At 41.4% G+C, this 16,722-nt stretch overlaps 1 protein-coding gene across 2 annotated transcripts; it reads left to right on the forward strand.

The window, feature by feature from the left end:
• Positions 1–238: 238 nt before the first annotated feature.
• On the forward strand, positions 239–9,522 carry scn4ba (sodium channel, voltage-gated, type IV, beta a). 2 transcript variants are annotated; one of them, XM_034603963.1, is made up of 5 exons: positions 239–1,068; positions 6,866–7,029; positions 7,738–7,957; positions 8,112–8,245; positions 8,830–8,950. In XM_034603963.1, exons 1-4 carry the CDS (start codon positions 975–977, stop codon positions 8,243–8,245), a joined length of 612 nt encoding a protein of 203 aa, XP_034459854.1. In that variant the 5' UTR covers positions 239–974; the 3' UTR covers positions 8,830–8,950. The 2 variants fall into 2 exon arrangements, with proteins under 2 accessions (XP_034459854.1, XP_034459853.1); XM_034603962.1 differs by having other exon boundaries at positions 240–1,068; positions 8,112–8,241; positions 8,830–9,522.
• The last annotated feature ends 7,200 nt before the right edge of the window (positions 9,523–16,722 follow it).

Consider the following 16,722-nt stretch of genomic DNA (forward strand, 5'->3'; position numbering starts at 1 on the left):
AGACAGGAGTAAAGGCTGCAGTAAACAACCAGCCCGAGTCTGACTTGGAGACACTCATGAGTAAAGGCTGACTCAGCCCTACTGCACTGGGTGCATATGTGTTGGTGTGTGTGTATGTGGCAGCAGTGGACACACGCACACACATGCACACCCCTACCCCCCATCACCATTTCCCCTCCTCTCTCTCTCTCTCTCTCTCTCTATGTTACCCTCTACCTCTGCAGTACCTCTCTCGCTCATTCCTCCCTGCAGCTGACTGGGGAGACACACGCTCGCTGCTTTTCTGCCTGGCTGCTGGCTCTTCTCCAGCATCCTCCCCACCCCTCCGCCCTGTGCCTCTCGTGTGCTCTCCTCCTCCTCCTCCCCCTCTGGCCTATGTCTCCCCTTTTTGGAGTCGCTTGGCCAGCCTGCTTCCCTGGCCGTTGCCGCTGCTGCCATTGCTGCTGCTGCTTGAGCAGTGGAGCTGTCTGACACCACACTGCATGCTCTGCCTCGCCTCTTCGCTTTGCTGGATAATCACTGAGTCTGCAAGAGACTGCAACGGAGGACGGGAAGGGAGGGAGGCAGAGAGGGACAGAGAGAGCCTGCACTCTTCGTTCAGCTGCTGCATTCTCCAGCCTGCCTCTCCCGCTGCTTCCCTGCGCTGCTTGGAGCGCAGTGCTGGGGGTCAACTGGACGGGCTGAGAGCTCCTCGAAGGTCTTCATCCTCCTCTCTTTAGGGTTCCTCCCTCTGTTCATTCCGGGGGCAGGGTGCAGAAGAGAAGAGGGAGGGACTGGGAGCAGGACTTAAGACTCCTGCCTTCAGCTGCGCAGCTGTGTCCCACCTTGCTCCAGAGACACATGAGAGGAACACACGGGCATATTTGCATAGATTAGACACAGCTCAGGCTTTAGCAGACAGGAAGGAGTGGGGGACAGACTGACAAAGACACACATTATATAAATACAGAAGAACTGACAGACAGGGGGGTGTCATGGCGTCAATGGACAGCACCAGTGTGAGTGTCTCTGGTCGGCTGAGATCCGGGGATTTCCTTCACGCTGGCCTGGCAGTTGTGCTGCTGCTCGGTGAGTTCTACTTCTCTCTATGCCTTTAGCTGCCCGGCCATTCCTCACTCTTCCACCAGCACATTTCTGATCCTCTCTGAAAAAGCTTTTATTTGTGTTAGATAATCCCTGTGATTGTTCATACATTTCAACTTGTTTCCCTTCACACCCTCCTCGTTTGCTTGTGTTGTTCTGTGCCTGCCCGTCGGTCTTGTTCACCGCCATCACAATAAATCCATACCTCATAAAGTCCACACCTGAAGGCTAAAAAAAACAAACAGGAATGGTGATGTCACAGCTGGTGTTTACTTGTGGCTGAGGGCATGAAGGTCAATTACATCCAACCCTTCTCATCTGAACGTGGATACGTTCCATATCTGGCTGCTGGGCTGGAGGAATGATTTGTTAAATGACTCTTTATGGTCAAAGGAAAGATGATTAAGAGCCAAAATAATCAAATACAGTAAAAGTTGAGGTTCAAGAGTGTACACAAAAGTCTGCAGTCCACATATATACATGTTGTAGTATTACTGGCTGTGACGTAGTGGTGCATCGGTGGTCTGTGCTTTCACGCTCCCTGATCTTGTTGTGGCGCCGAATAGTGCCCCCACGTCAACATTTCCTCCTTGAGCTCAGCTGAGTCGCCACGCAGCACAGTTCTCAACAGCTGAGCTTTAAAGGCACTAATGCTAACATCAATGTGTGCATGTGAGGAACTCCGTCATTTTAGGACATTTTACTGATATAGAATTAAATTAGAAATAAAACTGGTTCCTGCTCTTTCTTTTCTTTTTCCCCCCACACAAATGGTGGAGCTGTGGTGTGTCAAATTTATTTTTTATATGATGTCCAACTGATAAATAAAAGATATGCATGTCCCACAAAAATTCAATTACTTTGATTAATATAAATAACAAGGTATTTAGCCTTTTCAAGAAAATCACTCATCACAGCATAATTTGTGAAAATAGCTTCTCTGAAATGAATTTGTCTGCAGCTTATCACACACTAAATACTTCTATAACTATCAGATGATTAAACATGTTTTGCTTTATGAATACAGGATGTGGGCATGAGTTCATATATAAATAAAATAGTTGCGAACAAGCAAAGTCCGTCACCATCTTGTCATTATTTGTGCCTTATCAAGGACAGACAAATCCATTGTGCTGAAAAGCCAGATTTGAAATGCCAGTTTATAAAATGTCCCACACACAAGTCTATGACGCGCTCTAGCTGACAAAAGCTTTTTATTTGATTTCGTATTCTCAGCATTGTGAGCTGTATTTACAGGAAACTCCTTAAGATATGGTCAACTCAGCACTTCTGTAGCCTAATGTATAATGTAAAACACCACGTTTGAGCCTGTCAGACTTCTTTTCTTCCGATTCTACAATATATGTACATTCCTCTTTACATGCAGTTACCCTGGATTACCTTGCAGATTTAAATGCAGAACAAGTCGATACAGTATATTGGTCCATATTCCAGATTTTAATATTTACTGTGTTTTACTCAGCAGATTTTTCCACACCACAATGCGTGATGTATTTTGAATATTGTGTGCCTTTAATATATGGGTTAGTAAACTGTGGAGTTGTCAATCTGTGATTTTAGTTGTGTCGTTGCCCCCTTGACGTAGTTGCTCTTAGTTAGTTCAGTGGGTCATCTTTTATTTTCTACTTCTGCTACAAGGTTTCTGATGCGTTGGATTCAACTGAGGCAAGTTACCACCATTTTATTCAAAAGAAAATATGACAAACACAAGATAAGGGTTAAACTAGGCCATGTTCCTGCAAAGTAATATAGGTTCATTTGCATTTGTCTTGCTGGTCAAATGGGGGCTTGAAGATATACGTAAACATAAAAAAAAACAGAGCTCTATAGTTCCATAAATTTGGATCCAAAAACGATCGAGGTGGGAACCTTACTGTCAATCAATTATAATGATTTATATTTATATTTGTATTGATTTCAAAAGACTTTTGACTGAAGTAATTCTGAAAATGATCGCGCATGTTAAGGCAGCAATCTTGTTGCATCAGTCGAACAACAACTTTATTTACATTGTACTAATTTATTGATATTGATTTATTGCCCTACTTGTTACTATACTACTAATCTTATGTTATACATGTAGAGATGCCTCTTGTGTTACAAACCCTCATCGTAAAACCTCAGAAAACAAAGATCTGTAATCCAAAGAGGTTAGAGACATCCCCGCACAGCACACACAGTCACTTCAACCCCGGCATTGTCCACTTCCATAAGCATCAATATCTGGTGCCACTTGTTAACATGTTATATTATGCAGCACCTTTTAAAAAGAGAATAAAAACAATCAACAGCAGACAAAGTAGGAGTTGTGGTTCAACAGGAAACGAGGCAAATAAGTGCAGAGCAGTCCAGTAACATGTTCATCAGTGGTCACTACGTACACATGGTAATTAAACCGTGTGTTGTTGCATGTTTGTGTGGCAAACCCATAACATGAGTGTCAATCCATGTGTGTACATACAGTGTAAACTGGACCCCACCCTCCACCCTCTGTTGATTGGGTTACTTAGCTGCTGCTGTAATTTTCTGCCCTTCTGTCACTCACTCACCTCGGAGCGGACATTACTCTTCCCTTACCTCCCCCTCTCCATCCCTCTGTTCGTCCCTATAGTGACCCCTTCCATCACTTCCCACACGCTGTACCTCCTCCATTACCCCTGCCCCCCCCCCCCCCCATTCATCTCCCTTCTCCCCTACCCATTCCATCACTTTTCTCTCCATCCCTCTCTCTCTATTTCTTCTTTTGCTCAAAGAGGTAATAGTGTCCTCGGTCAGTTCTCTATGGGTTCAACTCAAAAATACATTAACCCTTCTATCGCTGGCCTACTTTAAGGAAAAGAAATAAAGGAAAGAAAAAAAAACTCACCTTGAGAGTCAGCCAAGGACACGCACGCACACGCACACACACACACACACACACACACACACACACACACACACACACACACACACACACACACACACACACACAGTCAGTTGCCTTTCCTCCCATCAATGATTCAGATATTGATGTTTCCCAAATGGGACAAAGAGATATTTGATAGTGGAGCTAAAAATATCAGATATTCCAGCCTATTACTCATGTTCACATGCACACAAGCACATGCATACAACCACCCACATACAAAGACAACCACACTCACTCAACTAGCATGACACATTACTTGAGTCGGTGAATCCGTGGGCTTTGTCAGGACAAACTACAAAGGTGGGAGAGGAGTGGAGAAGAGGACGGGCGGAGAGCAAAATGGATTGTAGAGAGAAGAGGTGTAAAACAAGGGAGGTGTGAAATCTATTTCTAGACACGGGAGCTTGGCGCTGCTCTCAGATATGGAAAAGATCATCCTGCTCCCAGCGCACGTCAACCTTTCAGAGGGGAGATTCTCTCCTGTTTTACAGGCAGAAGATAATTCATCATTGTACTCAGAGTTCAAAAGGCAGTTAAAGGAGTCTAACCAGCAGCCAGCTATACAGAAACATGTCAACTCTCTAGTCTAGGCTATCAGACTCCACCACTGTCACAAAAAACACACAGTGGCTCCTCACATCTCTGCTGTGCTTATTTAGTTCCAGCGTCCCGGTGGACCAAGTTCTGAGAGCGAGCGAGCGAGAAGAAGACTGAGTTAAGAGAGAGAGAGAGAGAGAGAGAGAGAGAGAGAGAGAGAGAGAGAGAGAGAGAGTCCATTAAAGGAGAGCAAAACCAGAAACAGGAAAGAACAAGCAGAGCCCCGAGTGACCCGTGCTGCTACTGAAAGTAGAGGAGATAAGTCAGGATGACTACAGAGGAGAGGTAAAAATATCCGATTTGAGAAGAAGAGACGAGCAGGTGATACTAAGAGGACAGATGAGCAAAATCTGAAAACTGAACAGAGAAAAAAATACACTGATACACGTTTAATCATTTATCAACTTGACTTTTACGTGAAAAACTATTTTGGTGCGTTTATATGAGAAAAAAAACAGGATCAACAACACACGTATGTTCTCATTCAGTTGAGTGAGAATGAACGTTACTATAAATTATTTTCTATGGGGGTATGCACAAATCTTTCTTTTTTCTTGGACAGGGATTTGGAATTTGGTGACCAACTCAGTGACAGCTGCACTCACATATTTGAAATTACTAATTTGCATAGCCTACTGTGTTTTGGCGAGTCTGCATTTGAAACAAACATATTACTGTTGTAAACTGAGATTATGCAGAAGCAACTCACTGCTGTATATCATTCAGTTCAGCTCTACACGGCTAAGGACATATTTAGACAAAGAGAGACCAAGGAAAATACACTATTGACGCCATTTCTCCATCAGTTGCTTGCCTGTAAGTGGTCAAAGTATGTTTATTATCCTAACCTGGTCTTAATAAAGACTTTTATGTTGGCAGAACAACACAAGTCTGCTACACACTGCAGTAAATTGTGTATAACTACTTTTTGAAATAGCTTAGTGTGCTTGATCTCTGCTCCAACACACTTGACCATCTTGACCCTGGAAATGTTTTTATGCCTCCACACCAGCGACAGCTGGAGACAATATTTTCCTGAGCTAACTGAGTATGTTGGTAAATGGTCTGTAGTGATGTAGAGTCTTGATGAGCACTCAAAGCCCTTTACAGTCATGTTTTACCATTCACCCATTCACACACACATTCATACAGACGCATAGGCACACTCGTACGCCAGCGCTGTTTGCACCATGTCCAAGTGCAATGTGATCCTGAGCAGGTCACTGTGGACCAGAGCGTTTATAAATAGGCCCCAAGAGTGTGAGGGACACCAGATCAACAATCTGGGAATTACACCATCTGCACGGCAAGACCCAGATACCAATACAAGATGACGCTGCTTGTTTGGAAAGACTTACTCAGTGTTTCCTGCTTCACGTAGCATCACAGGACACCAGTAATACACTGTAAAGTGCTGGATTCATTTATTTTGTATTTGATCGAGGTGCATTTCTGTTGGTGTCTATGGGTAGCTTACATATAAATAGATCAGTTAGTGTTTGTCTTGTGCCAGACATTCTCAGTCAGCCAGTTACCTAAGTCTTAATGTCTGGTTTATAGGTCTGCGTAGAGAATGTATCAGATGTGTGAAATCAAGTAAAATACACCATATTGCAGGAAAATTCAATTATTGAGGTCAAACTATGAGTCCAGAGTCAAAACCTTGAATCACGTTAAGACCAGCAGGGGGCAGGTATTAATATTTATCACATTAAATTAGTAATTTATGACTTATCAGTTATGGTATATTCTAAATACAAATATTTGTTTTTTATAATATGATTTAATCCCCTCAAAATCCAGCGACGTTCTACTTTCGGCAACATGTTTTCCACATACTCCGTCTGCTTAACTCCTCTCCACAATCACTGGCTGGGTATAATCACTACGGCACCCTACGGGGAGACATGAGTGGGCCGTGGGGAGTCATCTGGTCAAATAGAGTTGAATAACTAAATCGAGTATACATTATATATTATATTTTGAACAGTATTTGTATTTTGATATTATAACTGCAGCAGCAGAACGACTTGATACTTTCCCAAAACCCGAAGCAAAATAAACTTAACTGGTGTCAGCAGCATCTATATCTCTGCTATAAAGTATTGGTAAATTGGATTTACACTGTTTCTGTGGCTGATGGTGTTACATTTTGGAAAATGCACTTGGTTTTAGATTCTCTTTGAACACATTGGAAATATATCCTGTTCCTTTCCCTTTTATTTTCTTCACCATGTCTGCTCTCTCTTGTTTCAGGGGTATGGAGTGTTAGTGGACTGGAGGTATCAACAGGTAAAGTGTCCACAATCGAAGCAATGAACGGCTCCACGGTTCTGCTGCCCTGCACATACTCCTCCTGCATCGGCATCAAAGACCTCTACTTCAACTGGCATTATAATGACAATGGAACCATGATCAAGGTAAAACCCGCAAACATGCACATGCACATGTTTGCAACATCGACTGTATGTAAAGATGGATGACACGTCTCCACCAAACAGAGTATATAACAGCTTAGAGTGTTGAAGTTCTGCTCCAACACACTGCTTCCTTAGTCCACTTCCTCTCACTATCCAGAAATCAAGCCTAAATAGCCTGGGATACGAACGCTGCCATGTTTTGCATTATAAGTCAGAGTCTATGCAGTAGCGATTAGGGGATGGAGCCACTATAGCGAGGTCCTGGCGATGACCACAGACGACCAATTCAACCCAGAAAATAATTGAACAAACATAACTGTGATAGGAACTACCTAAAATTGTACAAACCATCTTTGACTTTTTTATTTTGGTTCATGTCCCATCTGCTAACATGGAGGAGGTAGGGTATATGACCGACTCCACACCAGGGGGCGATCATGACGCTTTGGCTACACTTATTTAGTCCATCTTTATGTACACTCTATGGAAAAAACATACACACAAACACGATTGGAAAAATGGACATACTATGGATGTATTTTAGCAGACAACCAATCTACCTGTGTATGTGTATGTGTATGTGTGTGTGTGTGTGTGTGTGTGTGTGTGTGTGTGTGTGTGTGTGTGTGTGTGTGTGTGTGTGTGTGTGTGTGTGTGTGTGTGTGTGTGTGTGTGTGTGTGTGTGTGTGTGTGCGTGTGTGCGTGTAGCTGTGTGAAGCAGAGATCCCAATGGAAGGCGTGGAGCCCAGGGTCAGTGTGTACCATGAACGTGTGGACTTTGTCGGCTCCTCAAAGAGCAACAACATCTCCATCCTGCTGTGGAACATCACCTTTGAAGATCAAGGAGATTACATCTGTTTCGCCCGGAACCCGAAAGAGAAATACCGCAACCACAGCGCTATCTTCACTCTGATAGTGGTGGACCAAAGTATGTGACAGCTTTGTCTAACTCAACAACACTATAACAGTGTTTAGGCACTTAGAAAAAAGTTGTTCCTACAGCATGTGAACTTCCTCTGCATCGTTTACATCGTCTCCCTCTCCTCGTCTTTCTGCCTCTCAACTTCTCTCCCTCTTTTCAGTGAAGGAGGTTGACAACACTTTGACCGTCATCATCGTCTCTGTGCTGGGTGGAGTCATTGGCTTAGTTATCTTCATCATGGTGGTAAAGGGCTTGGTTGTTCACTTCCTGCTGAAGGATGATGAAAAAAAGTGAGTAAATCACAAATTATGGGCTAAATAAGAAACGTAATACATCATATATTTGATGTATTGATTGTTATATTAATTGAGACTTTTTACCAAATATACTTCTGCCAGTACTTATTGTATAAGCATCGTCATTTTTTCTAATACTTTTTTATTTTAAGAAATGTGATAATTTGAAGTCCTTGGCTGGGTTTCTATGTTAATCATTTTGTTACACTACTTGGACTGATGACAGTTAAAATTCAGCCAGAGGAAATATGGACAACAACTTTGTTATAACCTACGAAACCATCATTATAAATAACTATGAATAAAAAGAAAAACCCAAGTACAACTTAACATATAGAATTTTAATGGACACAATGTAAACATGACTGCATGTCTTTTCTGCATTGCTCATTCCACAAACTTGAATTATTCATATCTGCAAAACGTAAATGCAGATTTTTCTATGCCTGCCAATTTAATCGGCCAACCAATAAATCATTCAGGCTTCATCATTAACTTATAAAAGGACTAAAAAAGGTTTTAAAGCTGTTAAGGGCCACTATGGGAGTAGGTCTTAACCTTTGTTGACTCTGTCCCCTGCAGTAAAGAATGCCTGGTGAACTCAGGGAACGACAACACAGAAAATGGACTTTCAGGAGCCAAAGCCGACAACAAAGGGACACCAAAGGCATGAGCATAAAGCGACGTATGTCTGTATGTTTGTATATATGTTAGACAAATGTACATGCTCAGAGAACAGGCTGTTATCGGTGGACTGTTTTATCTTACTAGTGGCTATAACTAATAACAATATGTAAATGTTTATTTTAAATCATGCTTGAGATTTGGGGGGGTGTGAGATGTGCACAGGCCTGGATCACTCGCTCACTTATACGGCAGCCCAGTTGTTACACAGAGCCTCGGTTATCAAATGCTGCTCTGTGTCCTACTGAGCCTCACAGTGCTCTTCAGATCAGACTGAATTATTTCTGCTGCCAACTTTATATACATATGCTTCCTTGTATTCAAAGGATTTCTTAAAATAAAGATTTGTGTTACAAAAACGTAAAATAACTGCGATATCACTTTAGAGGAAGAATTTTGCACAAAGCAGATTCTAAATTGCCTTTTTTTGTTGTTGTTGCCTTTATTGATAACGTTTCTGGATTTCAGTGACCCCACTGAAATACAGTTAGTACTCTTAGTTGACAGTATCTTTGATTATCCATTTGGAATTCATGGTGTCAGTGTAATCCACAACTCTGAGTGAAATCAGGACCCAAACACACCCCCACAGTCAACTGAACAACAGCATAAAAAGGAAAAGAAAAGAAAAAACAAACAAACAGTTTTTCCCAACCCTCCCATGACACTGACGCATATTCACTTGTAAGCCGACACCAGATATTTTTTAAATAAACTTAAGCCAACATTGTTTGGTCATTATCAAATAAATGTATTCAAATTCAAACAAATAAATATACATATAGCTAGCTAGCATTAAACTAAACATTTATTTTCTGTCTATGAACCTATTTTTTAACAGCTAGTTTTACTGCCGGGTCCAGGTCCGTCACACTGCCAGGGTGTGCTTGGTTCATTGATGCTGAATCTGCAGATTTTGATTAACTCCTGGCTACAACTGGGCTTTCTGAAGTGACTAAAAGGATCCAGTCCTGCACTGGTTTTTATTGTTTCGCTTTAGATGAAACACAGGTGCCTGTTCTGCTTCTGCTCCCTCTGCTGGCGGGAGGTTAAAAACACAAAAAAATGTATAAAAAAAGACAAAAACAACCCTCATCAGAGACAATCCCTAGACCTGCCCAGCTCCCTATAGAAAGGAATGAACTTAATCATGCTGCTTCTGACTAATAACCAATGCATTTTTAGCATGTGTGCATTTTATATAACGTCATATAAGTATATGTTGTCTCGTACCACAGGACAGGAACATTTCTGTGCATCGCTGTATGGTCTCATTTAACCCTTCACATCAACTGAATGAAGCTGTGTAAATGCCAGACGAGCACCCTCCCCCCAAACACTGCTACAGCTATTCTCACCCCTTTAACCAGGTCAAGGTGATGACCCATCTTTTAGGGTCATGACCTGCAGGTATTTGTGGGAAAAGAAGGGTGACAGACAATTTAAACTTATTAAAACGTAAAAACTTGTTTAGGATCACTAAATTTGAATCACATATTTAAAAAAACTACAGAAGTTTAAGACGTTGGCACTTTGTTCAATGGCACATCAGCAGTATATACTGTGAGTGGGAAGGGCAACATGCGTACGCAGTTCTCCGGATACCAATTCACCTTTACATTTTCTCTATAGAAGAACCACAGACTGGCTTGGATAACCATAAATCAACACCCTTAAAATACAGTACACGTACATGCATTTGTGATTGTGCTGAAGCATCCAAACATGTCCACTGACACAGCGTCAATATTACAGGTAGCACAGCACTGGGACAGATCACTACAGAAGAATGTAACGACTCAGTCAGGGATGTTAAATATTGTCCAATGAGTATAGATATATTTTAATTCATTAGAAAAAGAATATCCAACGTGTTAGTGTTATTATAAAGTGAATCTGTGAATATTCTCAAAAGGCCAGAATATTTTATTTATGTTTTGTTCTGTACAACCTGTACAACCTGCCGATACTTTCACTGTTTCGAGTTCTGAGAGTTCAGATTAGACCACAACTACTTGCTGTGATTGTACCAACACACATACGACACTGAGGACTGTAAGTGTAGTATATACACATTTAAATTGTGGAAGATGCTCAAATTTAAGAACTTGTAATATTTAAGAGGTAATCACATTTTGTTTAAGTAACAACAAGGGTACTCAATAGAGTCCATTCCTCCGCCAAGGCCCAACATTCCTCTAAATTCACTAGATCCGCATTTGTTTTTTGTCTCTTTACCTAATCATGCACACTCATAAGTACATCAGTCCCCAAATCATGTCAGAGATCCATGAATTACACCCTGAGAAATCAATGAAAATGTTGGAAAACTATTCCTGGATCTGCTCCCTAATCCGAGCCATGATTCCATGGATTCTTTCTCTAACCCATACTACACCCTTCCACTAAATTTTGTGGTAATCCATCCAGGAGTTTTTTGCATAATCCTGTCAACTATCAAACAAAGGCAGACAGAAACATTACCTCCTATAGGTGGTAACTAAAGTGGCACTCAGTAGAGTGCATACCTCCGCCAAGGCCCAACAGTCCTCAGAAATTCAATCAAACCCCACCAAGCTAAATACACTTATAGATATCTGTCCACTAAATATGCCTGCCAGTTCAATAAATATGCCTCATTTTTTCATGAAGATTCTTGAATTTTTCCCCAGGAAAATGTTGAAAAGTGCCCTATCTTACAATGTTAAAAAAAGTGAAAATGTATTCCTGGATCTGCCCCCTGATCCTGATCCTGCACCAAACTTTAAAGGGTTCCTCCCTGACCCAAACCACATGCTTCCACTGAGTTTCATGGTAATGCATCCGGCATTTTTTTTTGCATAATCCTGCTAAATAACAAATGCAGATGAGAACATAACCTACTTGGCGGAGGTAAGGTAGCATGTGTAAAGTGTTAATGATGAATCTTCTCATCCGATGGGAAGTCAACATAACCGTAGTGCGAAGATGCTCATTGGAAACTAGAACCTCTCTTTGCGACCCTCAGTACGTGAGGTAGCTTCTGTGGAGCTGGCTGAGATGTGCCGTCACAGCCGCGTGCATAGCTCAAATAGCTATGACAGCTGAGAGCCACTCACAGACATCTGCTCACGTACTCACATACTAAAGAGACACTTTGATACCAGGGTGCGGTACACTGGCCTTGCATATAGACAATACGGCACTTTACCACTGATCAGAGTGGCTGCACAAAACAGGATATTATGGGAAAGACTTCAGTCTTCGTTCTTTATAAATTCACATTGAGTTATTCAGCTGACGACAGCATTGACTGTCTACATGTTGTCTCATTGGAACAGAGCTCTACGGCAAAGATTTGATCTTATTTTTCTAATCGCTCCCCCACTTCTGTTAGCCTGCTGCTCTCTGGCACTGCAGTGCATTTCCCTTCTTGCTTTCAATGGAAGCAAGAAGACGACAGACAGACCGATTATGCAATAAACAGTTTTAAGGCACTTTACAGATGTGTCTGGACCGGTTGCGATCGCAACTGCGTCTGTCCGAGCCACTGTTCATATGTAGCTTCACTCTACTAATGTATCTCAGTCAGACTAATGTATTGACATTAGGTTCATATATCTACATTAGACAGATTTAACTGCATTGGATCGATCTAGATTAGATCCCTTTTACACTTGGCATGAAATTCCCTGCGTAGATGGAATATCTTTCAAGACGAGCTCAGAGCTTCAGGCCACATTATGAAACCACCTCCGACCTCTCCCTTCGGTTGAGGAAAGCTCTGCAGCCGATTTCTGAAAACCCAAGTCTGCAATGTTGTGTTCATCCTAATCTGGAAAAAATGGTATGACCAGAGGTACGAAAAATCTTCATGAAAGTTGTATCTAGAGTGAATTCAGATATAGTGTGGTTTAACCAAACCTCATCACATTACAGCCTTTATACAGCGCTGTGTCGTAAGAATGGCCTGGCTGCATTCTGAGCTTGACCTTTCCAAAAAGAAAAAAATCAAGTAAGTTCCAACGAATTTGACATGACATGTAATTAGATCTCTTTCAAAATACAGATACCATGACAAACAACACATTTGGAGTATAAATGGGATCAAGGCTGATGTCCACAGACCCAAACTTGCTTCCTCATCCCACCATCTGTGTGCATATCCCTCTGTAAAGAGGGTCCATCGTGTTCCTGTGGGCAAACAACTACAACACTGTTGTTGTTTTCTCTTGATGTAACTTTTCTTCCTCCATACCTCGATCCTTGCTAAACAAATAGTCGGATTCATGTAGGGATTGTGATGCATTGCGTGTGTATTTGTGGCCACAGTTCTAGTGCTTGATTTGTTTTTCTGGGATCACTAACCAGATTTTCTGTTCTCTGGAGTGTAGCCCATTAACCCGGCCTCGCGGTTTCAGGAGATTTATTCTCTGCCGTTATGGATTTATTCATGTTCCTGACGAGAGTGAAAAACATCCACATCGATATTGGCCCAGTAAACTAGACACAGGCATGTGGGAAGACTGTAAGGATGATGGTCTGTTCCAATGAAGGCCAGGTACAGCATGTATGCGGCAAACAGGATAATAGGATTTCATGTATGAATGCAGACAGTGTAGATCTACTGTAGCTGTGGAGCTGCTGCTGTCATCACAACATGAAATTGTACTGGCTCATTTTCTCTCTATCACATTCTGACCTGTATGTATTTCTCCAAGAAACATCCTTACGTGGGTTGATGTCGGCTTAACAACTGCTTGCAGTGTTTGCTGCAGTACTGACTCTGCCCCGACTAGAGTAGGACGCTCCTCTGCAGTGGTGCAGTACACCACAGTCAGTACAACGTGACTGCCACCTGGTGGTACATGCCTAACACATCAGACAAGCTTGGGCAGAAGCTGATGAGACAAACAAACAGGCGCTTATTGCATTTCAATTCAGACCATGAACCAAAAAAAAAACTGTGTCAAGCAAAGCTAGAATTATAATTTCAGTGTTAAGATCATTCGTACAGCTGAGACAATTTATGAATATTAAATTTAATTGAACTGTTGCTAATTGCTTTACATAATGCTACTAGTTAGATTGCTAAAAAATATACATTACTTACATTATTGGGTGTTCTATCTACGTTTAATATGGGGGGACTCATCCTGTTCAAGTTTACACTAAATCTATTAGGAGAAGGATACATGACTCAATTTGTACAAACTTGGATTCTTTATCAAATTGCTCCCAGTTGACGGCTACATTGAGCATTAAAGTAGTTACAGATAGTCTCAGTGTTACCGACTGACCACTATGGTATTGCTCTTACTGCCAGGGCGGCTGAAACTCATACTGCCAGTCCAAGAGTCTCACGTCTGCTGTTGTTACGACACCATTTACACTGACACACAGTGACTCTATTTGTACACCACAAACACAGATAGTATTACGGTCTTCCACTCGTATCGACGGTACTCTCAGTGCTAAATCCTACGCGATATCGCTCTGGCACTACCGATGTATTTCTAGCGGCTGAAACTCACACTGCCAAGCCATGAGTCTGACGTCTGCTCTCCGCTTCCCACATTCCACTCGGATCAAAAGATCACACCACGGATCGAATGGTGGTTTAATGCAGCAAAGAAAATACATTGATTTTACTACAATCCCAATGCAAGGGGATGCTAGATACATGAGATGAATGTGAGCGCCATAGGTTCTTATTTACACAATCGTTTCCATTGTAGGAATTTTGAGATAGCAAACAAAATCATAAAAAGTAATTATTGTCAGCATATTGTGACATAGTGTGTGTCAATGTTTTATCACGTGTCTAGCAAACTGCCTTCCGTAACTCTTATAGACCACGGCTATAGCTAGAGATTTGAATTACAAGCACAGGCTGACACTCACTGCAGTCCTGCATTTTGAACTATTTCAACAATATTTTTGACACATTCTATCAATGTCCTAATTACAAACTTATATCTACACAGTGATCTAACTCCACTGACGCTACAGAAACAAAGACACTTTACAGTATGTCAAAATCTTGCAGCAAGTTCCACACACACAAACACGCTCACGGACAACAATTCTGCCACCCCAGGTTTCCTGAATCTACTTTTCTGTGATGTTCAGCTGTTTGTCTGTGTTTGTGACCATGTTGCTCATGCTCCCTTCATGACTATGCACCACAAACTCTTGTTAAAAAATACATCCTGAAAATAAAATGCTGATTGGAATTCCCGGAGTGTCGCTGTGTCGTTATTGAGGATGTTCCTTCAACCGTTTACTTTAACAGGTCATAAACAGTGCAGTAACTTAATCCATGATAGTTGTGAGTCTCTGTTTGTGTGTGTTATGGTGTATGTATAATGTGTTGGTGAACAGATAAAGAATATTACTGTAGGAAATACGCTACAGAGAAAGGAAAAGGACGATTGTTTTTTATTGATGATGCGATTTATGCCATAATGAGTCCTAATAGGGCAATAAACCTTTATTAAGATTGTATATTACACACAGCTTCTAAAGTCCAGACTAAAGTTATCCTGGTTTATCAATTGAATGGGATATAACTGAGTGTTCTTTGATTCCTGCAACAGCAACAAAAATCCACTGTGGTATAACAGTGCAAATATCTGAAATAAAAGCTTTTTTGCTGTGGTTTGTTTCGGCCATGTGCGAACCAAAATCCTAGTCACGCATCACTTACATCAAGCAAGATCTGCACCACTCTTTCCACATTCAACTGGAAAACCCCATATGTTGTTTGGAGGATGAGATCACATAGAAAAACAGCAAAATGATGAAGAGTAATGTGTTCTCCATTATCTCCAGACATCTCCATTTAATGCCAGAGAAGAAAGAAGTAACAGCTGCGCAAAACAGGAATAGCTTTTGTTCCAGTCGGCCTTCACCGTTTTCTTATTCAAAAACACAACAGCTTATCTATGTATAACTAAGGTGTCAAGTCGAAAGCTGATTTCCAAAATAAGACATCTCGTGCTACTATGATTGCATGTTGTATAAGGTAAAGCTTAGAGGAAATGACCAACATGCACAGGGACCGATTCTTACATCCTCTACCAGTAACGCACGTCTATTTTCTGAAACCACTCTCTGTAACACTGATTGAGTCTGCTTCTTAATTCTTAATCCTCTCCACTTGCCATGTCACTATCTGTCACACCATGTTCTGTCACCCATGGAAGGTGGCATACATGTGGATAATGAGTTAGATATGTGACCTTTATTGAATTTGCTTTAATGCTACTTATAAAAATAAAGAAAAAAAAGTTAGATAAATCCATTTATCAATGATGCCCACTGTCGGACTTAATGATGAGTCAAATCATCATTTAACATAAATACAAGACGAAGGAAGGCTCACATTTACTGTGTATTCAAAGTCAACTTTATTGTCAATTCTGCCATATGTACAGGACATAGACGAGATTGAAAAGCTGTTTCTCTCTGATCCCCAGTGTAAACGTATAGGTACACAGAACATATACTTACGCAAAAACAGAACATATAAGTATGCAACATAGTAAGTACTCAAAACATAGTACTCAGTACAACATAGAATACAGGCCTAAGGCACACGGTGGATAGGATGAGAGAGGTGCAAAACCTGAATGGTGCAAAAATGGATTTAGAATACAAAAATACATTCATGATTGTCACTGAATTACTGGTGAGCTTGCTGCACTGATGACTGCATGATTGCACTGATATCCCTGATTCCTACACTGAGGATCACGTGATTTTCATATTCTTGGTACTCGACACTTCCACCTTGTGGACGTTTCGCGG

This window comes from Hippoglossus hippoglossus, chromosome 13 (genome assembly GCF_009819705.1).
Source record: "Hippoglossus hippoglossus isolate fHipHip1 chromosome 13, fHipHip1.pri, whole genome shotgun sequence".
Taxonomy (NCBI): domain Eukaryota; kingdom Metazoa; phylum Chordata; class Actinopteri; order Pleuronectiformes; family Pleuronectidae; genus Hippoglossus; species Hippoglossus hippoglossus.